The sequence below is a fragment of the Rhagoletis zephyria genome, unplaced genomic scaffold (assembly GCF_001687245.7).
Source record: "Rhagoletis zephyria isolate East Lansing unplaced genomic scaffold, Rhagoletis_zephyria_1.1 Rzeph_scaffold_00242, whole genome shotgun sequence".
Taxonomy (NCBI): domain Eukaryota; kingdom Metazoa; phylum Arthropoda; class Insecta; order Diptera; family Tephritidae; genus Rhagoletis; species Rhagoletis zephyria.
In genome coordinates this window covers 311212-334923 of record NW_016157326.1, presented here as the reverse complement: position 1 = coordinate 334923, position 23712 = coordinate 311212, and the positions used below count along the sequence as shown (strand labels likewise).

At 35.7% G+C, this 23712-nt stretch overlaps 1 protein-coding gene across 2 annotated transcripts in view; it reads right to left on the bottom strand.

Moving 5' to 3' along the window:
• Positions 1 to 898: 898 nt before the first annotated feature.
• spir (spire type actin nucleation factor) overlaps positions 899 to 23712 on the bottom strand; it is a 223702-nt gene continuing 200888 nt past the window's right edge. For both annotated transcript variants that reach the window (XM_017609646.1, XM_017609647.1), the window contains exons 11-17: positions 12356 to 12573; positions 8060 to 8303; positions 3718 to 3911; positions 3228 to 3638; positions 2965 to 3168; positions 2146 to 2462; positions 899 to 2058 (exon numbers count right to left, since the gene is read on the bottom strand). In XM_017609646.1, the coding sequence (XP_017465135.1) occupies positions 1845 to 2058; positions 2146 to 2462; positions 2965 to 3168; positions 3228 to 3638; positions 3718 to 3911; positions 8060 to 8303; positions 12356 to 12573 (1802 nt within the window). In that variant the 3' untranslated portion in view covers positions 899 to 1844. The remainder of the gene's footprint in view (positions 2059 to 2145; positions 2463 to 2964; positions 3169 to 3227; positions 3639 to 3717; positions 3912 to 8059; positions 8304 to 12355; positions 12574 to 23712) is intronic.

Here is a 23712-nt window from a genome sequence, read left to right as displayed (position 1 = left end):
GAAACTTGTCTTGGGAAAAGTATAGAAAAAAGCAACGATTAAGTTCAAACAAAAAACTGACAAGAAAATAACATGAATCGTTTACAAAATTTAGTGTTTTAAAAGTTTTGGGAACAATAAATTTTGAAAGCGATTTCTCAAGTGCATTTACTAGTCAGTTAAGTTTTGCTTTTTGTGTAAGAGCGAAGTGCGAAAATACATTTTTTTTTTGGTTTTACTAAACCAAGCTTCGAATGTTTAAGACCCCAACTTTTTTAACGGTATTTGTACATTTGTGGTATTAAGCTTTTTATTATATGTATGTATGTATAATTATTTATTTTTGTTAATGGCTAATATTTTAATACATGTAATATTTTTTCAAGTCGTGGAATTTTTACAAAACTAAATCGAAACTTAAAACATAAAAATGTATATGAAAACAAAAAGTATGAAATCGAAAACAGGGTTACTATCAATAAGAACGTTAACTAAAATTAAGCGATTTCACAAATATGTATGTATGTATATGTTTATAAGTATAATATATATGTACAAATATGCATGTTTCTTTATGTTTATGATGATAGTGACATTCGTCTACTGCGCCGCTAAATAAATTAATATTATAGTGTTAAGAGTAATAGTACAAATTGTTTACAAATTAGTTAATTGTGAAAAAAGTTAATATTTACCTTTTCGTTATGTTTAGAACTAAATTTTTTAATAGATACATTAATCGGTAAGTGTTCGTAGCATTATCACGTGCACAAAATATTAGCATTATATGAAAAAAAAAAATATGTCAATAAACAAAAAACACAAAAATGAACGGGTAAACTAATAATATGCGAATTACAAAAAAAATAGTAATAAATATTTTCTATCCTGTAGACAAAAAGGAAGTCAATACCAAACATATTAATCATTTCTCTTTGTACAATTCTTACGAAACCAATCATGTTTAGCGGCCATGCAAATCGCGCGTAAAATAGTAGTAAATAGTGAGAAAGAATACTCTTTCGAAATCACAAAAATTATAAAAAAAAAAATAACCGGGATTTGAAATTTAAATGAAAAAAGAACATTCTAGCAGCGCCGCGCATGAACTACATAAAATAAAATAATTTATAAGAAAACTCTTCTTTCGGAGTATAGCTCGGATGCATAAATAAAATGGACTAAAAGAAAATCGGTTGCTTATATCAAACTTTAAAGCATAATTACGATAAATTTTCGTTTCAAATAGTTAATACTCAAATACTAAAAATAAAGGAAACTAAACTCTTGCATAACTATGCACGAAATCGATTTGCTTTTCCTATCTCAGCCTCAGGCTCTCTAAAGCACAACGAGCTGTGGCTTTTGTGTAGCTCTAAGCTGCCTCACAGCGTACATAACTTTTTTTTTTTTTTTAAATATAATGGTGGGTGCATTCTTGGAACTTAATAATTATAGTTAGTTAATTTTCGATATAAACAGCAGGGTTCGTTTCAACACTTGGGGTTTCCTTCAGATTTTTGTTTGTTTAAAAACGAAATTCTAACATTTCAATTTATGAGTTTAGTTGTTGTTTATTTACAAATAGTGGTGCACACTTTTCAGCGACTCGACGACAAGTCCCTTGGTTCAAACTGTGCTCGTATGTCTATGTAAAAGTATGCTCATCAGTGGAAGAGTGAGCTGGAAGTGCAGAAGTAAGTTTATTTCAGGCCAACGGTCTACATCTGTAGCAGCACACATTTCAACACTCTCTACAGCGGGCACTGTCATTTTCCAAACGCGCAAGCATTGCGTTAACATTTGTCGCTTCCAATATTCGCATTCGCTGACTTTTCTCCTTTGGGTCTACCAATGTCACCTTTTCACTTGTAAACCGGCGAAAGGTCGAGCGTAAGATTTTGCAAAGCACGATTGCGCGCTGAGGAGCGTGTTTGCTTGGAGGAGCGTGTAATTTCCATAACGAGTCCCTTGCAGTCATTGCAAACGGTGACTAGCTCACCGCGCATATTCTCCTTTTGCTCCTGACTTAGTTGGCTGCCGGAAGAGGATAGCGTGAAGGCGCGCGAAAATTTGGTTCTGCAAAAAAAAAAAAAATGGAAATAGAATAATGTCAAAATTTGTTCGGCACACACAATGGACGGGGCATGTCGAGTAATAACTTACTTCCGATCTAAGGTGCTGCTGTTTGAATGCGCGCGTGCAGGGCTATTCGCCGGCAAACTACGCGGCCCCTCCATGCTGCGTGACATAATGTTAATATGCTTATTGGTGCTGGCGTGCATATTGCCATGGCCGCCATTTGATATATTGCTGTTGTAAGAAGACGTCATCACAGAAGCATCGTCAGCCTCAACGGCTTGTCCGGTCACACAGGTGCCACCCGTTCGGGTGGTGGTCACAATGTGGGTTGTGCCGGGTGTACTCATATTAGATCTTTGGTGTTTGGGCGATGACGGAGCGCTACCCACCGTGTTGCGAGTCTGAAATTAATTAAATAAAATTCAAAACAAGTTCCAGAAAAATAAATAAATATAAACAACTTAAAAGCTTACTAATGTATGTAATATGTATTTTTTGATACCATTACGAATATCGATATCGTTAATGTTATCGATAGATTGATTTCGATAAATGAGTAAACAAATTCTATAAATATATTATATCGTTATCGTTAATGTTATCGATAAATTTTCATATATCTTTTTATATATTGTTATCGATATACATATATAATTTTCCTGATTTGTTCATAGCTAAAATCTCGATCAGTATTGTTATCGATATGTACTAAGTATGTATATTTCAACGCAATTTTTGATGCATTTACAAATATATTTTTCGATATTTGTTGATTGTTTACATATTTATCGATTTATTTATACATACATATATATCGATATCAATATCAATTACAACCGACAAATGTGTTCATATCGCATCATTCATCATCGCACATTTAAGTACTAAATCTTCGCCACTTACCTTGCGCTCTGACTCGGAACGTAACAAACGCTCAATTAACGATTTGGGAAACGTCTCGTCCAATATGTTACCTGTCGAGGATGAGTGCGTGTGGTGGGCGTGATGTGATGGTGATGGCGTGCTGGAGCCAGCCGGACTGGCGAGCAGTGATGGTGAAATCAGCACCAGCGGTACATTGCGGAAGTGCTCCGTTGGTATTCTCATCTAAAAGTGATGACATTGAAAATCGAAACATATACGCAATACTTTTTTAACGTAAATACCTTGGTGTAGCATTTGGAGCAGACAGTGCGCTGACACAATTTGCATTGTATGCCCCACGGTCCAAAAATAGAGAAACGTGTACGCAGGCATAGGAAGCAGACTTTGCGCTTTTCGACATCCTCCTTGACACGCACACCCACAGGCAGTCCTTCTAATTCTGCCTTCGTCATTACCGAACGTATGTGTACTATCTCCTCCAGTGTCAACGAGAGGCGATCGTCACCGCGTTCGAGCCAGGTTTGCTCATCCAGAAAGGACTTGCTCCATGGGCCAACCGAGGATGACGAACGGCTACAATTGCTGCTCTCACCGCTGCATACACTGGCACTCATGCTCTGAGCGGCTGTGTTGGGGCTTTGAGAACGTTTCAATTGCTGTTGTTGTTTGTTTTGATTATAGTTGTTGTGTAGCTGAAAAGGCATCCGGAAGTTTGCACAAACAATAGCTAATGAAAGGCCGAATTAAACAAAGTCCGAGCTAACGACTTACCTGTTTAGTTGTGCCTGTAACCGCCGCTTCAGCACAGCCACCTGGTCCAACAACAGAACTCACTTCTGACTGTCGCGATGCGGGTCTCGATGGCGGCATCGAGTGAGTCTCATCGAAATTGCTCTGACAGCCGACAATGGTATGGCGGCGTAGAGAGGCGCGTCGTGATTCGCATTGGGTGGCGAGGTCATAAGCTGGCGAAAACAAAAGAAGAAAGGATTCATTTCGATTATTGGCACGTAAAGGGATAGGAAGAGGGTGCTCGTGTGGGTGCATATAAAAGTGTGTTGAAAATGTACATACTACATATGTATGTATTTATGTAAATGCAAAAGCTATGCAAAATGTACGAATGTATAATGAAAAACTAGCTACATAGAATTAAATGCGAATATCTACAAAGATCTTTATAATATTTATGAAAGGCGAAAACATGCATTTGACCAAATTGGATACGTGTGAATGTGTTTCAGGACAACGGAAGAGATGATGATAAGGACATGGAGTTGTGTATGTATGTATACATATATTTATACACCTATGTAGCTACAAAATTGGGTTCTGTTTATAATTAAAGAAAGTTAGGGGGACATATGTATTTATTTGTGTATTTATTTATTTCAGGGACCGAGAACATAAAGTATGATCGAAACTAATTGTCGTTCTCGTACTTTTGTTCCCAAGAACGCTTTAAAAACAAAACTAAAATGAGAATGAAACTGCCGAGAACGTTCTCAATGGGAATTATAAAAGAACAAATCCCTGTGGAACGTTCCAAAAGAGAACAAAATGCAAACAATACTTTTGGGTGCATTTCTAAGAGAACATGGAACCAAAAGTCTCCGGAACGTTTTGGAAAGGAACAAATCGGGAACAGAAGTCTAAGGAACTTTCTCTCGAAGAAAAATTTGGAAACTAAAGTCTCAGAAACTTTCTGACAGAGAGCGAAACGGGAACAAATCTTCTCTGGACTATGCGCAAGGAAAAGAGGCGGAGAATTAAATTTTTCTCAGCGTTTCATTATTGAAATGTTTGAATATTAAAATTAATCAAAAAAGAAGTGAAACATAATTAGGCAAATTAAGTCAACGAAAGACTTAAGAAACGAACTTTTCTTGCACAGAAAATTAAAAATTGTTCCATAAATGGACAATTTCCCCTAACGATCTGGAAGTTGATATGATCCAGCTTTACTTTGACTTAAAATTAAAAATCGTGGTTCTCACAGGAACGTTTTTTCATCCCAACATGCAGATGCTCCTCTCATTCTTAACGTAAAGTTCTCAAAACTTTTGTTCTCGTCTTCTTCTTTAGTAGATCTGCTTGACCTGGAAAAGTTCAAAAATTCTTCAACAATATAATTTTTGAATAATGGAAGTTAAATGAAGCCAATATGTGGTTTTTCCAAACTGGTTTCAATCGGTTTTTTGAATATATGTATTTAGGCGTTTTTTTTTTGAAATCTTGATTTTTTTCAATCGAATAAACCGGCTTTTCACCTAATTACTAATATGCCAGAATCTAAACTTCCAAAATATTTATTTTATTGAAAGTGAAACGAGAACACTTTTATTAATTTTATGTCTGAAAATTGGAAAATTTTCTATTGCCGAAAATTACTTAAAAAATAAAAGGAAAACTGAACGAAATTGCTTCACAATTTTTGGTTTGTTGTGACAGCTAACTGAACTCTGTATAAATCCATTAATCGAGTAGGTACATGCTGTCTTCATTCTCACATAAGGGAAAGCTGAGGAAAAGGGAAGATCCAATGGTTTGGGCATATGTACATATACTCGAAAACCGCTTTTCGAAAAAATGCAAATAATTGAACACCCTAGAACATATGTAGGTATGCAATGTCCCTGTGGGCTTCCTAGGACCTAGTACGCCAAGTGTTGAGTTTTCTTTCAATTCAGGTCAACAAATTGTACGCTTAATAAAAACTTACACCAATATCCAAAATTTACACACATACAACGGAGAAATACTACATACAAGTACCAGTATAAATATGGAAAATAAACAGTGTAATCGAATGCGAAATGAATAGCGATAAAAGCAAACAACAATAACCCCAAATATTTAATATGCAAATGAGTTGGATTTAGTTCGTTTCCCTTTTCATTATCCTTAAGTATCAAATTAAACCAATCGGCGAGGTTGAGAAGGAAAGTGTGAAAATAAACAAACCTACCAATATCCCAGTGGGAAAAGTAGTAATGCATTACATGCGTGATAACTAATGTAATGTACTTCTTATAAGTTTTAGACTCTATTACCGCTTAATATGTAATCAGTATTCTAATGTATCCAAAAAGTCCCAAAAACTTCATGTTAAATCGCATTAATTTTTGCATTACTGATAATGCAAAAATGAATGCCCCACTTTTCTAAGGCGGAAAAATTCATTTTCGAATGTAAAAAGGGTTATTTTACTAATAACTTGTTCGATTACTATACATTACATTTTCCCACTGGGATACTATGCATTGACAAACACAAATGGATGTTATGTAGTATAAAGGTAAATGTGTAAATTATTGTAGCATTTTAGGCGCTTAACAGCAGTCGACTGACTTGGGGTAGAAAATGACGCATGAGTCATAATCGAATGCAAACGAAATGAATAAGAAACGCTGACATAGAGCCTGACTAGCAATAGAAAGCGCGTTGTTGGTTTTGAACAAAAATTTTGTAGTCAAAATACATAAAAATACCTATTACTTATGGACTTATAAACATATAAAGCAATGTACTATGCACTTATATATGTAGATATGTATTTAGAATATTTATGTAGTAAGTATATGTAAGAGTTATAATTTTTTTCGAAAATGTGTTTCCGAGTATTTGTTTAAGAAACGAATATGAATTTGAACGCAGTCGAGCGAAGATGAATGTACTTAGAGAAGATAGATAGAAATGTTAAGGAAAAAAACATTCATATTTACATTCCAGCGCGTTGTCGAAGAACCTATGGTACTCATCCTCAGTGTACGAGTCCTCTGCAAATACACATTTCGTAGCATAATTTATGGCGCATATACGGCAGCAAGTTGTGCGCAGGTTTTGCGTTTTATTTTACATAGAGCAAAAAATTTCCATTCAAGGAGTTTTTATGATTTTAATTTTGTTAAACAAATTTTTGTTTGCATTTAAAGCGAATTTGATTGCAAAGAGGAAAAATGATTTTTTAATTGACTTTTAGTTCTCTCAATAAATTAAATATATATCTCTGAAAAAATTGTGTTGTTTGTTAATTACATATATTATAAGTAGTCTATTTTTTTTTGTAATTTTATGGCCTCGAACAAAAAGGTAAATTTACTAAATTGAATTAACGAAAAAGGATCGCATGGACCTCAAACGTTGGCTGGGAAATTGTGAAGGAATTGATAAGTTCCCCAAAGCTTAGCATGCACAACTAAATTACAAACTTAAAGTTAATTTTACAAAGGTTCTTTATTTGCTTAAAACTTAAATAAAGTATAAAAATACTAATTCGAGTTTTTTCTGGGTATTTCTACTAACTAAAAGGAATTTTAATGAACGGCCGGCTCATTTAGCCGTGTACAGTTATCACTACATACATTTTGGTTTTAACTAGGGGTTAAGTAATTTTTACAAATTTTTTTTTTGGTTTTTCTTAGCGCAGGACCTTCACCGCATAATTTTTAAAAAATTTTAGTAAACTTATTTTAATTTTATTTTAACCGTTCAATTAAGCAAAAAATTAAAATGCTTTCATTGATTTTTCAAACATTGATTTTGTTCTTTGTGCTCTCAATAACATAAATAAGGGAGGTAAAAGTTAATTAAGGTATTCACTGCATTTTAGTTAATAAAAGAAACCAATCAAATACCTTTAAATGTACCAATAACGTAAAAACACAAAAAAAAAACATTTTTTCAAAAACGCATTAACGCAATTTGCGTATTTAATCCAATATAAACAAAATAATGTAGAAGGTGGAAGAAAAAGAAAAGTGGAAATTATAATAAAAAACCATTAGATAAAATTAAAATAAACCAAATCAATCTAAAATAATAAAAACTAAACCAAATCTAGTTATACGAGTGTCGAACAATCAGACAACAAATACATTGGTATTTTACAAAATACACAGCATCTATTAGAAAACCATTTATTGCATTGCAAATGTTGGGGCAATCGCCTAAAAGTATGCCTTGCAAAAGTGCACTTGTTTGTTACTGGCAACTTCTGGCATACTTTTAGGTGCTCATATTCGCACAACATTTATATTTAAGAAAATTTACTCCAATTAGAACTATATATTTTCAATCACACTAAAATTTTACCCGGTTCACCAAAACTTACTTGTTCGGCGTAGCACCCGCGTTGTCAGCGCTGACGGCAATTGTGTTGTGGCCGCATGGCTTTTCATATTTGGATTGGTCACACCACCACTGCTGGCGGCCGCACCATAACCGCTGCTCATTGTCATATAGCCGCCAATCGGATAGGGAGGCATTTGTGGCTGCGAGCAAACACCGACGTGCGCCGTGTTGCAGTTGCCATATCTGACAGTTGACGTTGGTTCATCAAAGAAATTGTCATCATCCTGTGACGGGAGAAGAACGGAAATTAATTATATGAATGTTCATAAGCATGAATACATATATGCATATGGTAGTTTTATTTATAGTATGTTTTTGTCTGGCGGTATTGTGTAGTGAACTGATAGGACATTCACCGTAGGATAATCAGTATTTCTTTTTTTTTTGTTGTTTAGCAGACATATTTTTTGTTTGGGCTGGGCGTTGTCAAGCGCTACACGGCATGTGAATTGGGAGTGGACGCCGCATATGTTCCAATATATACACGCAAAATGTTCCTTGTTCTTTGTGTACGAGTAAGCTAAACAACCACCTATAAAAGTGCCTTGAAGTTCAAACTGTGCGCGTAAAATTTGTGTCTATTCAAATACAGTCTATTCAAGTACAGTTCGAGTCATATTGGTAATTATGTTGAAAACAATAAACTAATGAGGTTTTGTGGTAATCTATTGCAGTCGATTCCTTGTCCGCAAGTTAGACTTCGGTCTAGTTTCCTTTGAGAAACGAACTCGCAAACTGCAAGTTAATAGGTTTATCTGTGGATTTTGGACCCATGCCCACGAAAACGCTAAGCTCAGTGGTTCATGATCAAAGAAACAAAAATCAAACTCAACTTTTTGTTATAGACAGAATATACGCCAAAACAATTACCCCTATTCTGGTTGTCGTATGTCGTTCACATCGACAGTCGTTCGTTGAATTTTGTCGTAAATAAAAATATTAACGACAGATTTTAACACGTTTTCAATACTTCTTCCTTTCGAAAGGATGATAGGAATACAATTTTGTAGTAGATTATGTCATTGGTTGCCTCATAACGCCAATGAAAATCTCAAATTTCGACAAACGACTGTCGATGCGACAATCGGAATAGGAGCGAATCTTGACGTGCGCTCCATCCGAGGAGCTTAAATCGACTCGGATTAAGTAATGTCCACATGCGCCTCTGTGCAAAAAGAAGGTGCGCCTGGTAATGCAGAGTAAGTTTGAAGTCCAAACCAAGAAATTTCGAAACCAACTCTCAATTCCTCTTAGTCAAGCAACTCTCCATTGCCTGGACATAAATGAGCAGTGGGATTCTATCTCCTAATCACTTCGCACCACTATGAAAGAACCAACCATCGAAGCAGAAATAGCTGCTGCAAAGAAATGTTTACTCAGCATACCAAGGCACCCTGCAATAAATTGCGAAACGGGCAACAATTGAGTGGTACCGGGAAAAGGACAGAAGATACGTATGTTAAAGAGGGAGAAGGGCGTGAGTGCAAAGAGCGAGAGAAAATTCAGAAAATAAGGTAGTATGTACTTATGTGCTTTCAAAGCAAGATCAAGTTTCTCCAAAAATTGTATATGTGGTAACATTCGTCCAGAATACACTTGAGATAAGAGAAAACACTTCCTGACGCTTTTGAACAGCTACACAGGTGGCGCGTTTGACGAAGAAGATGAACCGAGACCAATGTATAGGAAAGACTAATACATCTCTCATGCTCGGTCTCACCAATCAGTTTTAAAATTTTTTAAGGAAGTGTCACACGATTGGGAATTTGCCCTAAATTTGGTCCAAATTGTATCCAAATCATGTGAATGCACAAATATTTTTCTTTACCCCCATCACGAAAAACAATTTGTTAAAATTTTTCGATAGAAGTCAGCTGTATTTTACTAATCGTTGTGTCTATAAAACAATTTGTAGTCTAATTTTTTTTTTAAATTTCGTACCAATTATTATTAGATTGGCGCTTACACATTTGTTAGTGTTTGGCCGAGCTTCTCCTCCGCTTTGTGGTGTGCGCTTTAATGTTGTCACAGCGCAGGGACTTACAGTTTTACGCCGATAGCCCAATATAAAAAATAAAAAATGTACAAATCTGTACAAATATACCAATTGTGTGACCCTACCTTTAGACTGTTAAAACTGATTGGCGCAACCGGGCATCAATTTGACAAACACACGGTAGAAAACCACAATAAAGCAGCTGAAAGCCACAAAGCGCCTAGAGCGGACGGAATACCGGCTGAGCTGTTCAAAGCGGTAGTGAAGAGCTGGTTGGGCGCATGTACCAGCTGTTAAGCAAAATTTGATCTAACAAATTCATGCCCGAAGGTCGGAATCTCAGTATACTTTGCCGAATCGACAAGACGGAAGATCATGCTGTTTGCGCGATTTACCGCGGGATAAGCCTTATCACCATTGCATATAAGGCCCTATCGATGAGACTTTGTGAAAGAGTGAAGCTTTTGTGAATCAATTGATTGGGCCTTATCAGTCTGGGTACATACCTGGAAAATGATTACATTTTCACAGTACGGCAAACAATTTTAGACCCCCACAACGTTTTCGTTACTTTTGATAGTACGCAAACAAGCCGTTGAGTACAACTTTAAGCTTGGTCCAAATTGGAAAATAGTTCCCCGCGTCGTTCGGGACGAGATTTTAGACAATGCGACTCACTTTTGTTCGTCTACGCAGATCAGCGGTTTCAACATCAGGACAGTGAACGCATCATTACCCCGCTTAAAGTAGGAGGCAAAAAAGGTTGGTCTTCTGGTGAACGAGAACAAGGCAAAGTACCTTCATGCAAAAAATAAAGACTCTTTTGAAGTAGTGATGGATTTGTCTACCTAGTAGCCAGCATCAACACCAAATATAATGTCAGCCGGGAGCTCTGGCGAAAAAAACTGTCGCTAGAGGGTGCCTAAAAGTCTCTCATCATATCAGTCATTTTGCATGGGGCAAAAACGAGTACTCTGTCGTATGGAGAAGAGAAGGTTTTTGGGGATTCAAGGGTAGAGTGACGAACCGTATGAGCTTTTTAACGGAATTTTCATAGTTAAGTGCGTAAAAGTACCAATACTGCGCTTCCTTGAGCATGTTGTATACGTTGATTAAGATCCTTCAACTCAGCATCCATCGGTGGAAAACGAAAGCAAGGGCGCCTACGAATAAAATGGAGGCACCAAGTGTAGAAGGACGTAAAGTAGAGCGGCAACTGCTGAAGTTTGTTGGACATGAAAAATAATATTTGTGCCAAATAAACCGATTAACATTGACATTTATTTACTTTCACTTAATTTTGGTTTTTGATTACTTTCATGACGAATTTACCTACATATTTTCTTTGCCACATTTGTCATCACAAAACAATTGGCAGTCGTTAACAATTCCAATTGCCTGCGATGACCAATTCATCAATTATGTGTATGTTTGTGTGATCGCATACTAGGGGTCATTGAGCGCATGTTCGAATGTACGTTGATATGTACGTAAGCAATGTGATCTACTCTGATGCCTCGCAGTGAAAGAAAAGTGCATTCAAATAGTTTACCTTTTTCATTTCCACAGGAATTTTGAATTTACTTGCGTTGAGTTTTGCATGGATTTCTCCTTAAAGGGATCGAATTTGTTGATTGTAGTGCAAGAATTTTTTACAGTGACTTGATTTGAATTTAGGTTGAGGAAAATTGCATGGGGAGATTTTCAGTTTTCATTTACTTCCACATATGCAGCAAATAGTATTGCGTGCATGACCACTGGCATGCGCATGAGGTCAACTGAAATTTTATGAAATTCATGTTTAATATATGTATACGATTATGAAGACGAAATGCCATTTCTGTTTAGTTAAACCAGAAACGAAAACAATTTCAATTCGCTACTTAAATTATATCATGAATTCGTCACCATTTCATAACTCCTAAATAAATCATATTTATGCATATTCGTATAACTACTTATGCGTGGGATTGCAGCCCTTCAAGTTGCATGCAGCACAATGTTTAATTGCACAAACGCTTGCATAAAGATAACCAGCTACTGGTTTGCCATTCGAAAAATTCAAGATTTGCCGAGTGAGGCAAGTGAGCGCGTTACCTTTCTAGCTACATATACAATTTCAGTGTTGCATAAGTAAGTACCGGTTCCCGCTGAAATACTTATTATCAAAATCATATGGCCTACTGCCACTGCAATATGCCGTAGGAACGTGAAGTACAAGCGAGAGTTAATACATACATATATATACATATATATATACATAACTATGTATGTATTTACCTGCAATAGCGAGAAATCCACTTTGATTAGCCGCTGCTTGGAGCGCGGCGTTGTGTGCGGCTCCGCGTTCTCTGTCATTTTCAGCGCATTAACTGTTGCATGTTGCATTGTCGCTGTAGTTGTTGTTGCTTTTGATGTTGCAGACGATGAATTGATTAGTGTTGCTGTTGTTATTGCTGGTGTTGTTGACGCCATTAGCGTTGTGGTTGGTGGGAGCACTGCAAGTGAAAGGAAAAGGAAATGTTTGCAATTTTATTTGGGATAAATTAGGTAATGCGAATAAGCCATCGTAGTTATAGTTCTTTTCTAAGTCGAAATTTGAAAACAAAATTTTTAAATTTCGGCACTGTCCTCTTTTTGATTTCGGTTTGCATATCGGAAAGATGCTTAATCCAAGCGATTAAAAGGTTTTCAAAAGTGGCCAGTTTCAGGAGGCAATGCCAAAAGACAGAGTATATTCATATTACCCAGATGGAAAAGTTATAGTAAAAGACCATAGGTCGCATTGATTATAAGCCAGAAGAAATCTGGATCATTTCAATTTCCTGATCGTTTATCATTAGGGTATACTGTCCACTTACGGAAAAATTTTTCATTTTCTGTGCAAGAAAAGTTCGTGTCTTAAATATTTCGTTGACTTCATTTGCTTAGTTATGTTTCGGTCCTTTTTTCGATTAATTTTAATATCCAAACATTTCAAACTAATGGAATGGTATGATAAAAAACTATTTTAACGCTACCTTTCTTCGCGAGTAGTTCAGAAAACATTTGTTCCTGTTTCGTTCTCTGTTAGAAAATTCCTGAGACTCTAGTTCAGAAATTGTTTGTCGAGAGAAAGTTCCTTAGGTCTTTGTTCCCGTTTTGTTCTTTACCAAAACGCTCCGGAGAGTTTTGTTTCCATTTTGTTCTATTAGAAATGTTACCGAAAGTGATGGGGTGCAATAACTCCATACGCAATAAAGCCATATGGTCTTATTTACATTTTGTTTTGGAAATAAAACCAGATGACGTTGTTTCCAATCCAGAAGTGAAATAAAGTCATATTAAAAATTGCAAAAATTAGTAATAAAGTCATAATTGAAATTACAACCGCTTGTACTAAAAGTGCATGTCTGACCATACTATTTGTGGATCACATTTTTCCTATTATTTGACCGTGAGCGTGTTCCCTTATTATTCAGTCCGGATCTAGAAGAGAATAGTCGTTTAGTTTATCAGGAACAATGGAAGAGAATTCGGGAACAACGTTCTAATGAATAAGTGAACAGAAAAATGTATTTCGAATGTTCGGAATGTGAATAAAGAAACTCTCGCCGTGTGTTAAAATTGTTACGGTAATTTTCCAGTTTACGGAGACTTGGGGAAAATCATTGGTAATGATCAAATTATTTCGTCAAATCAAATAACGCATTTCAAACCCCCAGTATTATGAATCCGGGTACGGAAATTAACTTTTGTTTAATATTTCAAAAATTATCGGTAGAAAATAAAGTCCGAACGTCGTTTACGTATGTACATATGTAATTTAAATTGATACATATTATTACTAATAAAATGAAATAAATAATTATTTAATATTTCCGGATTTATTGGATATTAGAAAATAAATATATGTACTTATGTAAGTTTTAATTTTGCGAGTGCACATTTGTACGCTTCCCAGCGCCGCGCTCGCGACTTCCACGTCCCGCTGCACTGCTCTCGCGCAACCATCCCAGGTATACTAGAAATCCACACCATGGGACATTGTTTTTGATTGTCATTAATCTTCGAGTGAATATTCGTTTTTCGATTTTGCGACAAAGGAGCGCAAATTTAATTGGAGGCGAACATTGAAAAAGCCTTCAGGGAACCAGTTTTGAGTCCATAAACGACCCAATTACCTACAAACAGGAATTTAAGTAGCTCTGGCACAACTCATCGGCTTACGCCTTGGTAAAATAACTATACCCATATGTTCAGAGATGAAGGGAGCATCAGTTACCAGATACGCGTTCAGAGGCGCACTGAATAGCGGGGTTCTCGCCCCGCTCCAATAGAATCTGATAATAAACACTTTACTAATTCCAACTCACTTAATGGAGCATTCAGTCGCAGATAGTGCATTGGATTTACTCAGCTACTAAGGCTCTGGAAATCGTACCCAACATTCCTCGACTGACCTTTATGTTAAACTAAATGCGAAAAGTAATGATATTAGGCTAAATGCGATTTGCCGATTCCAAAATTCTGGGCACCTGACTGAAAAATTGCAAGCCCTCTAGAATTTGAAAACTGCTTCAACACAAGAATTCCCTCGATATAGTATGGGAATAAATTTAGATTCTGAAAACATACTCGCACTGTACCTCATTAAATACCGACGGACCCAAATGAAACAAAATAGTTGAAAGTGGTGTATTATTTCTTAAAATAAGTTTTGGACTGCCAGGTCATTTTAAGCTGAACTTGCAGCCATGGAGGAGGCCATTCAGTGGCTGATTACCTGAGATCCAGTTCTGCAGTTATTATTTTTTTCATTTCATTTCATTTCATGGCCAAGCCGCCATTAGTTCTTTAGAAAGTTCTGTAACGTCGCCAAAAATCACTGTAGTACGTAAGAACAGTGTAAAAAACGGCAGCTATGCCCACAAAAAGGTAACTCGGTTTCCAGATCACAAAGATATTTTGGTTAGGAGCGAAGCGGGTGAACTTGCAAGGCTTATTGAGTCTCTTACAGATGGCACGCTGGATTAACAACCGAACCCGCAATCTTCTACAATTAGAACGCGCCCAACTCCGGCTGGAAATAGCACTCATTAAGGGCCTTTGCCCTTTAGGAATGCAGGGCATCAGAATGGGCTTTCCTGCAAATGACTACTGCTGCGGCTGTGATGACGATGAAGATCTAGAGAGCATCGAACACTACCTCTGTTCAGGCCTGGCTGGATTTGGTAGCGGTGTCTCAACCAGTAATTTTTCTATTTTCTACAGGACCTAAGCTAAACGGTTGGAATTAACATTAAGCCAAATAAAACCAAACCGTATCACAGTGGGTATTTTTGGGCTTGAGTGTGCCTTCATCTGGGACTTGGATGAAGGCAGCTGCCACAATCTAACCTTACCTATGGTTTGCTCACTCATTTGGACAACGAAGTGTCGATCTTTAAAGCATTTCAGATGCGGCGGTTGATTGTTGGATAATGATACGATGTTCAATATGAGATTCACACTGTATTATTATTTATTGTAGGCATTGTGCAACTTATGTCGTACGAATCGCAATGAGTGTGTCCTCCATAAAAATATTTTATACATTATCCGGCGGTGGTTTATTTTATTATAAGCTATTTGTTTACTCATAACTTGGTATTGCAGTCTTCTAACCCAATCAAATGATGTCGGGATGGCCCTGCAAGTCACTTACCGTTTTAATGACTAGGCTTGCCGGTTAACGAAAAACCGTAAGACAACAATTTTGTAATAAAACTAACGCTTTAGGAAACAAGCACATATTTACATGTATTTTGAGTCATTAATAACCCAGCAGGGAAACCGCGGACTAGTGAATCAAATTTCTAGTTCCGTACTAGGTCTTTATCGCCAAAAAGGAACTAGTCCGATAGGAACTATATCCCCACCAGTCCAAAATCGGCGAAAAGTGGTACTTTTAAGAAACTAATTTTTTCAGTTTTTTTCACTACAAATCTATATCTAAAGTGACAAATTTAGAAATGGTTCGGAACTATAGATAAAGGGATGCAGAACGAACTAGATCCTATTTGTCGAATTTAGAACTATTTCGGAACTGTCGAATAAGGGATGCAGCGGGGGGCTTATTTACTTTACAAAGATATGTGTTCGGCGGCTTTTTCGTTCAAATACGCTTCTATTCTGTGCTTCGCAGATGCTATTTCATAGTTTGGTAATACAAAACAAAGCTTTGTGTTAACATATTAACATCTTGGGGCCATCTGGAATCTAACCAATAACAGCGAGCACCTCTGCAAAGTCAGCTACAGTAAGGTAAGTAAACGTACATTTCTTACAATCATTCAAACAAATTAAATTTCAAATTGAAAAAACTTTTCTTTGAAAATAATGTAAAATCGCACACGGAAGAACCGAAAAGATTGAAAAATCATGATACTTTTTTCTTTCGTCTGTCGATTTTAGAACTGGTTCAGAACTATAGAATTTAGGACTAGTTCGGAACTATCGAAAAAGGGATGCAGCGGGGGCCAATTGACACTTCCTAGGACATCGCCATGTTGAATTCGCCAGTTGCTTGCATGCAAAAGAGATTTATCGCGAACCAGTACTGGGACTAAATGTACTAGAAGCGCCCCAGTTCAGAACTAGAGATTTTCCCCACAGGGAATATGTATGTACATACATATGCACACACGCACATGCGATTGTTTACATCGTAAATGTGTTTGCTTGTTTGTCCCCTAAGAAGTGACCAACAATGCATATGATTTACATTTAAGAAAAAGTAGAAATAGTGCAAAACCTGCTTGACTTAGTTCTTAGGTTAGTTTTCTGCATTAGCGGTACTCCTGTTTACTTTGATTAAGACCTTTTTATAGTCATGGGCGTAAGCGTAAATGAAGTATGTAAATCTAAAAAGCAGTTCTTTTGTTTAGGGGTACCAATGGAGATGGTACTTGTCTGGAATACCGTCTATGAAACATACTACATATGAATGTACATATGTATTTATAAAGCTACATAAATTGTCTGATGACGATGGTCTTTAAAAAGCGCTCAACACTCTTCGCAAATGAAGGTTGATGACTTTGTCAAAAGGTGTAACAGAAACATTTGGATTGCCAAGTAAAAAATAATGACAAATAACGTTTAAGTTTCCACCTAATTAAGGCGAATATACATTCGATGTCTTCATGTGTACACAAGCACGCATTATTGCATGGGTATGTTTGTATGTATGTATGGACATATGCACATAAATGTGAATAACCTGCACTTAATTAAAAATCAATACGCATTTGCTGCGTCTTCAAAATTATTGGCTCCATATAAAAATGCATACATACATATGTAAATGTCATTACCTTAATAGAGAAAGGCCCGAACTCAACCAGCGAAAGCCGGTAGATTACTTACTAAAATCATATTAGAACTTAGAGACTTAGAACTTCATTTTCTATTAAGTTTTTATTTTTAATTTTTGTCAGTTTGTATGAAAACATATAGGGCCTTTCTATACATATTAGGGTAACGATATATATGTATGGACATATTAAAGCAGCCCTGATAAAACAAAACTCTGAGGCCCAATTTCAGATGAGCTATTTAAATAGAGCTTGTTGATTAACTTTAAAAATTCACTTAAATGTCCAATATTGGCTATTTAAGTATGTGATATGCAAGCCTTGTTTGTACCAAACAACAATCAGCTGTTCAGCACAAAATGTAAAAAAAAAACAAAGAAGTGCAACAACAATTTCAAGAAACAGTGTTGCCGATTATTTGACTTATTTAAACAAAAATGATCTGAAACCGAATGCAAGCTAAATGACATTTAAATAACAATCCAAAATTAGACTTAAGGGCCATTTAAGTTTTCATATGAAATCGGCCCTAAGTGAGAAGAACAATTGGTTTTATAATGTTTTCGTAATGTTTATATCATGGGTTTCACTAGTAGACTGTATTAGACATATTTTTATAAGCCCCTTGTTTTTTACTGTTTTCTCTTCCATTTAATGGTAAGTGTAAATCCTCTACAAATTTAATCTTTTAGATCTCTATAAATTTTCTTCATTCAGAACGATTAATCAATATTTTTTTTGTTGAGCAATTAGTTAGCTATAAGCAAAACTATAATACACTTCCATAAATTTTCGTTCTTAGGCCAACTACGCGTTTTCTTCACTAATTAGGATTTGTCTCATAAAAGTCACAAAACGCTCTTCACTCATAGCATTTCGGATTTCCCTATATAATAAGACTTTGCTTTTGAAATAATATACAGTGTACTTATGTTGTACTATAAATTTTTCTCTGTGGAGGGCATCCTCTTTTCGATGCTGGATTCCTCTTCAATAAGATCAAGAATACTCTTTATCCATACCATTTCAAACTTTGTTTCAAAATCAATTCGATGTTGTTCTATTCAATGCTGTTCACGTAGACATTTTTGGGTTTGGACGTTTGGGATTTGATTTGGTTTTATTTTTCCCTGTTCAAAGAGGAAATACTCTATTCAAGGCTCTTCACGCAGACTGTAAGTGTCTTTGGATAGACATCTGGCCGCAACTCCATATTTTTTATGTAAACTGCCGGAACAAAGTATTGGCACAGCAAATTTTTCACAATATATGGAAAAATTTTTATTCTAATATTTTTCCTCCAATTTTGTATAAAAAAACATAAAAACATAAAAATAAAATTCCTAAACTTTCTGCAAAACTCACGAAAATTCAGCAAATTTGCATAAAAATTTTAACCTTTTTAATCAGATTTTTTAGAATTTTTTTGAGTATGCGTTTTGTAGCCCTTTAAATTCTAGTAAAAAAATGCAAGTTCAAGGTTAATCAAAAATCGCATTGATTTTTAAGATTTTTTTTGTTGAAGGTGTTTTTGCATTTTTTCCATATGAAGTATTTTGGAAAGAAAAAAATTTTTTAACTTAGAATTTGCACTTTATTATATTAAAATCGATTAGGCTACAAATCTGTATACTCAAATTCTGAAAAATCTGATTAAAGAGTTGAAAATTTTCATAAAAATTTGCTGAATTTTCGCGAGTTTTGCACAAAGTTTAAGAATTATATTTTTATGTTTTTTTTTGTTGTAGAATGAACTATATCTTTACACGAAATTAAGGAAAAAATATAAGAATGAAAATTGTTGCATATATTGTGAAAAATTTGCTGTGCCAATACTTTGTTCCGGGAGTGTATGTTATTTAATGAAAAAAAGTTTGAAAGACGAACAAAATTAAACTTTACGTTTCTAATTTTTTCGGAATTTTGATGACAGAAAACGATTAATTGTTGTGTTAATTATGTAGGCCTGTTGAAAGTCATACCTCCTAAAATTGTTTATGATTTTTATGGTATAAATGAGTTTTTATTAAGGGTTTTCCAGGCGCGTAAATTTTAGAGGGGTAGCTGTCTCGCCTTTACGGAAAAACTCGTTGCGTTCATAAAATAACAATCAGGAGAAATTATGAAAAAAATAGAAATAGTCCTTAAATTATTATTCAATTGGTCATTGCATTTTAGAAAATATTTCAGAAAGATAAAAACATTTCAGTTCAGAAATACTTATCTACCGTAAGATATTCTTGATTAATATCCGAGCTTCAAATTTGAGTATATTTTTCTATAATTTTATACTTTTCCGTTTACAAAAAGAGCATGACACAGTGATCATTGTCTGATTAAAGGCAATATTTTTGCAAAATTCTCGCTTAGATGCAAAAATGCATTAGTTCCCCAGGAACATTTCCGTATAAAAAAGAAATTTTTGAAAAAAAAAATATCACGCTTTCTTGGGGAGCTAGTTAGTTATCACTAGATATGCTCTTAAAATGGTAAGGTGTTGAAAATATGTTCCTATATGTATGTAAATATGTATGCTCCTGCATACATGGTGCCAGTGTACATAGTTGCATTTTAATGCGGACTGAATGCAGTGCCACTGCCCATTCAGCTCTCGCATTTTATACGCGTAGGAGCTTGTAAATAGAATGCGGCAAGATGAAATTTTAATGATTTGGACTAATGCTTCGCCCAAAGCAATTCGTAACATTATTTTACACAAAGAGACATTCCGAACTATGGAGTGGAGGAAAGTGCATGGAAAGTGGTAAACGATTTTTATAGTAAAAAGCCTGTTCACCTACTTACGCTCAAATGTATGCTACTGTTAAAGAATTAAAAGCACACTCGCAGCGCTTTATATATACAGTTTTGTGCAAAACACCAGCAACTTGCCACCAATCTTTATTTAAGTATCTGATAATATCACTCATATCTCAGAACTACAAGCAACATTAACTGGAATTTTTTCTATAGTAACACAACATTCTTCTACTGGAATGTAAGCAGAATAAAAGAATCATAAAACCGATCTTTAATTGCAATTGACAATTAAACAAATTAAATCATTTTAATCATGATTTTAAGCTCTCAGATGGATGAATAACATTTTTTAGAGAAATATGGTTTTAAAACTGCTGATGACAAATCATATTATATTCCAGTTATTATTTTTATTTTTCAAATAACATCAGACTTACTGCCGTATTCTATAAACCAAAGTACTGCAAAATTCAACATTTTCTGTAAAAATGTCGTTTTCAAAAATGTCATGCATTGCTATGTCATGTCAACACAAACAACGTGTTGTGCCATATCATTCCATCTGAAACATACTGTTTTAGCATGTCATTGCTACTTAGCGAAACTGTTTTCGCTGTTCTGTTTCTGCAGCATATTTTTAATACGGTTTGATCCTCCCTTGTATTGAAATATATATAGATTTTTAAATTAGACAATTGAGTAGTCCACTTGAAAAGTGCGTTGTTTCGATTTTTAGTTTTTGGGGGATTACGTACCAGTATTTAGAGTAGTTTCATGTCCAGTAACAACAGAGTGCAAAATCTTTTTAAATTCTGAAAAAATAGCATCAAATGTTGCCTCTTCTTCCAAAAGTCGCTACAACACATTATGTATAAACTTTCAAAACTATACATCTTCTGATGAACTTAGAAAACTGCTTTAGGTCGTATAGAGTGCTAATGTTATCTTATGTCATGTTATGTTATGTTACAATTTTATAAGGCTCTTATTTATCCAAAATTTCAGGTAATAATAAAACAGATTCAATTTAAATGTTATTTGTTGTTGTAGTCGTTTTTTCAAATTTATGGCTTTCTATTATAAAATCACATAACGCTCTTTGCAAGTGGACTAGTAATTAATAATGTTGACTATGTCGCATGTGTCGCATGTTTTGACATGCATATACTTGATGCATAATTTGATTTCAATTTATTCAATAGTGTCTTCATATGCCTCTGTCAAACATGTATGAGCGACATGCTATGGACGACTGGCACTTGCATGATGTGGCACATGTCGCTATGTTTTATAGTTCAACATTTGCAGGCCTTTACTGCAAACCTTAGCTCATCACAGTTGTGATTTCTACTGCACCTCAAAGTTTGCCACTGCAACACAAAATTTTTAAGTTTTTGTGTATTTTCAAGCACTTGAAAACGAAGTTTTGTGGCACATTTTTCGGCGCACTAGAAATCCCAACAGTGACGAGCTAAGTTTTGTAACTCTGTTTGAATAGAGGGGTTAATCTATTAGAGAAAACGAAAATGTTGCTTATAGTAAGAAATCCTGGAACACTCATACCTCACTTACTCCAGGCACCTCGACACATCCAAATATCGCTTGAGGAAATATGTAATAAAAAAAAGACTGCTTGGAGCAGTTTTGTGTTATTAGAACGAAATCGAAATTCCCAAGAATTTAAGAATGTTGAGGCGCTGAGTTTGCTACGCATTCAGTTTCTCTGCAATGTCAACAGGCACTATGCTCAGCTTGACTTTAGCGACAGGGTGGTTCGCAATGCATCACTAATGCCTATAAAGGGAGCCAGTTGCACGCACTCTACTTAAATAACAAGTGAGGATATTTCTCCATACGAGGGCCGAATAAAACATAATATTCTTTTTTCTTTACTATGGTGTCATATAACCAAGAAATTAGTTTGGTCGGAAAACCTCATCTATTACCAATGTCGCTGGCTCTGTCGATATCTACTACATATGTATGTAGTCTCAACAATAATGCAACGGATGCCTTCGCATCTGTAAAAACAATAACTATTTATCTATATTATAACAACAATATGAAAGGCGATAGACAGCAAGGCAGAATTCAAATTATTTTCAGAATTCATACAAATATGAGTAAAGTACAACCTAAAGGCCAAACTCTTTTTTGTTTTTTTAATCAATTAAAACATATTGATAAAAGAAAGGAAACTTATTGTCATCAATAGAATAAGAGCTGCTAGTATTATAACCAATACTGTATACACAAGCATACGGTGGGGTGAGCGCATACTACACATACATACACATGGTTGTACATTAATAGTAGAGGTGTGTTAGTTTATTTGGCCCTATGCCATGGAAACCAAGAATATGGGTCACATGGATTTGCTACATTCATGGTTTTTGTTTTTCAACCATTTGTGTCGTAAAATGTGTTTAACTTGTATATTTACCCTCTTGGTGATGAGGGAACTACATATTTAAAGCACTTTCATGAATACATATTTATGTACATATGAATGTATAACTATATAAATCATTATACATATATGTACATCCATACATACATGTATTTAAGTGTGGGCAAAAATAAAACGATAAATGTTTTGCCAGCGAGCAAGCTCCTCATTGACATATACTACAATCTCCTTTGAAGGCGACCCATTGCATTAAAAATACAGCAAGTTACAGTTGCAGCTGCAGCCTAGCCTGCCTCATTCGGGAACTCAAGTAGTCAAGAAATAGCGCAAATGGTAGGCAATGTTCTCGCATAAAAGCAAATGCAAATGAAATGGAAAATGTGCATTATTTAAAGGAACTGAGCTGAGGGCTCTGGCACATTGAATGTAAATGCAATTCGCAATAGCAGCGTGCCCTAATTTTTGAGCGCTTTGCAAAAGATTTGACAAGTAAAAGACGCACAACCCCCTAGAGAATCACTACTCAAAAGTATTGTTGTCCATTTGGTGTTGGTGCTTTTACGAATTTGTGAAACTAAAATGCACCAACAAAACCAGGTCAACTACTTTGCGCGGTACGTAAAGCATTTTCGGCATATTTTTCTTCCTCATTTTGCCTTTTGTTTGCAATTTATTTGGCTTTAAGCCTTACCTGAGCGCGGTTTTGGCGTCGGTGGATTACCGCGCGGCGCTGCTCTTGGCGGTGGTTGTGGATCATCTGTCGCCATCGCATGCTTTTGCTGCTTTTGATGTTGTTGCTGTTGTCGTGGTTGTTGCGCGCTGCTGCCACAATACAAGGCGTCACTGGCCACATCTACCGCCTCCACTTCCTTGGCTTCCGTTGCTGTGTGATTTAAGTCGGCGCTAGATGTGGAAGAGGGGATAACACTGGCGTTTGGTGCAACAAATCCGCTGGCGGTTGTCATTTTAGTTGCCTTATTGTTGCTGCTTTTGTGCGTGCTTGTTTTTGTTGTTGTGCTGCTCGACTGTTTCTTCTTCGACTGCAAGCTTTGTTGCCCTTGTTGTTGCTGCGGCCGCGTCTGCGGCTGCGACTGAGACTGCTCTTGCTGTTTGACATTTGGCACTTTAGC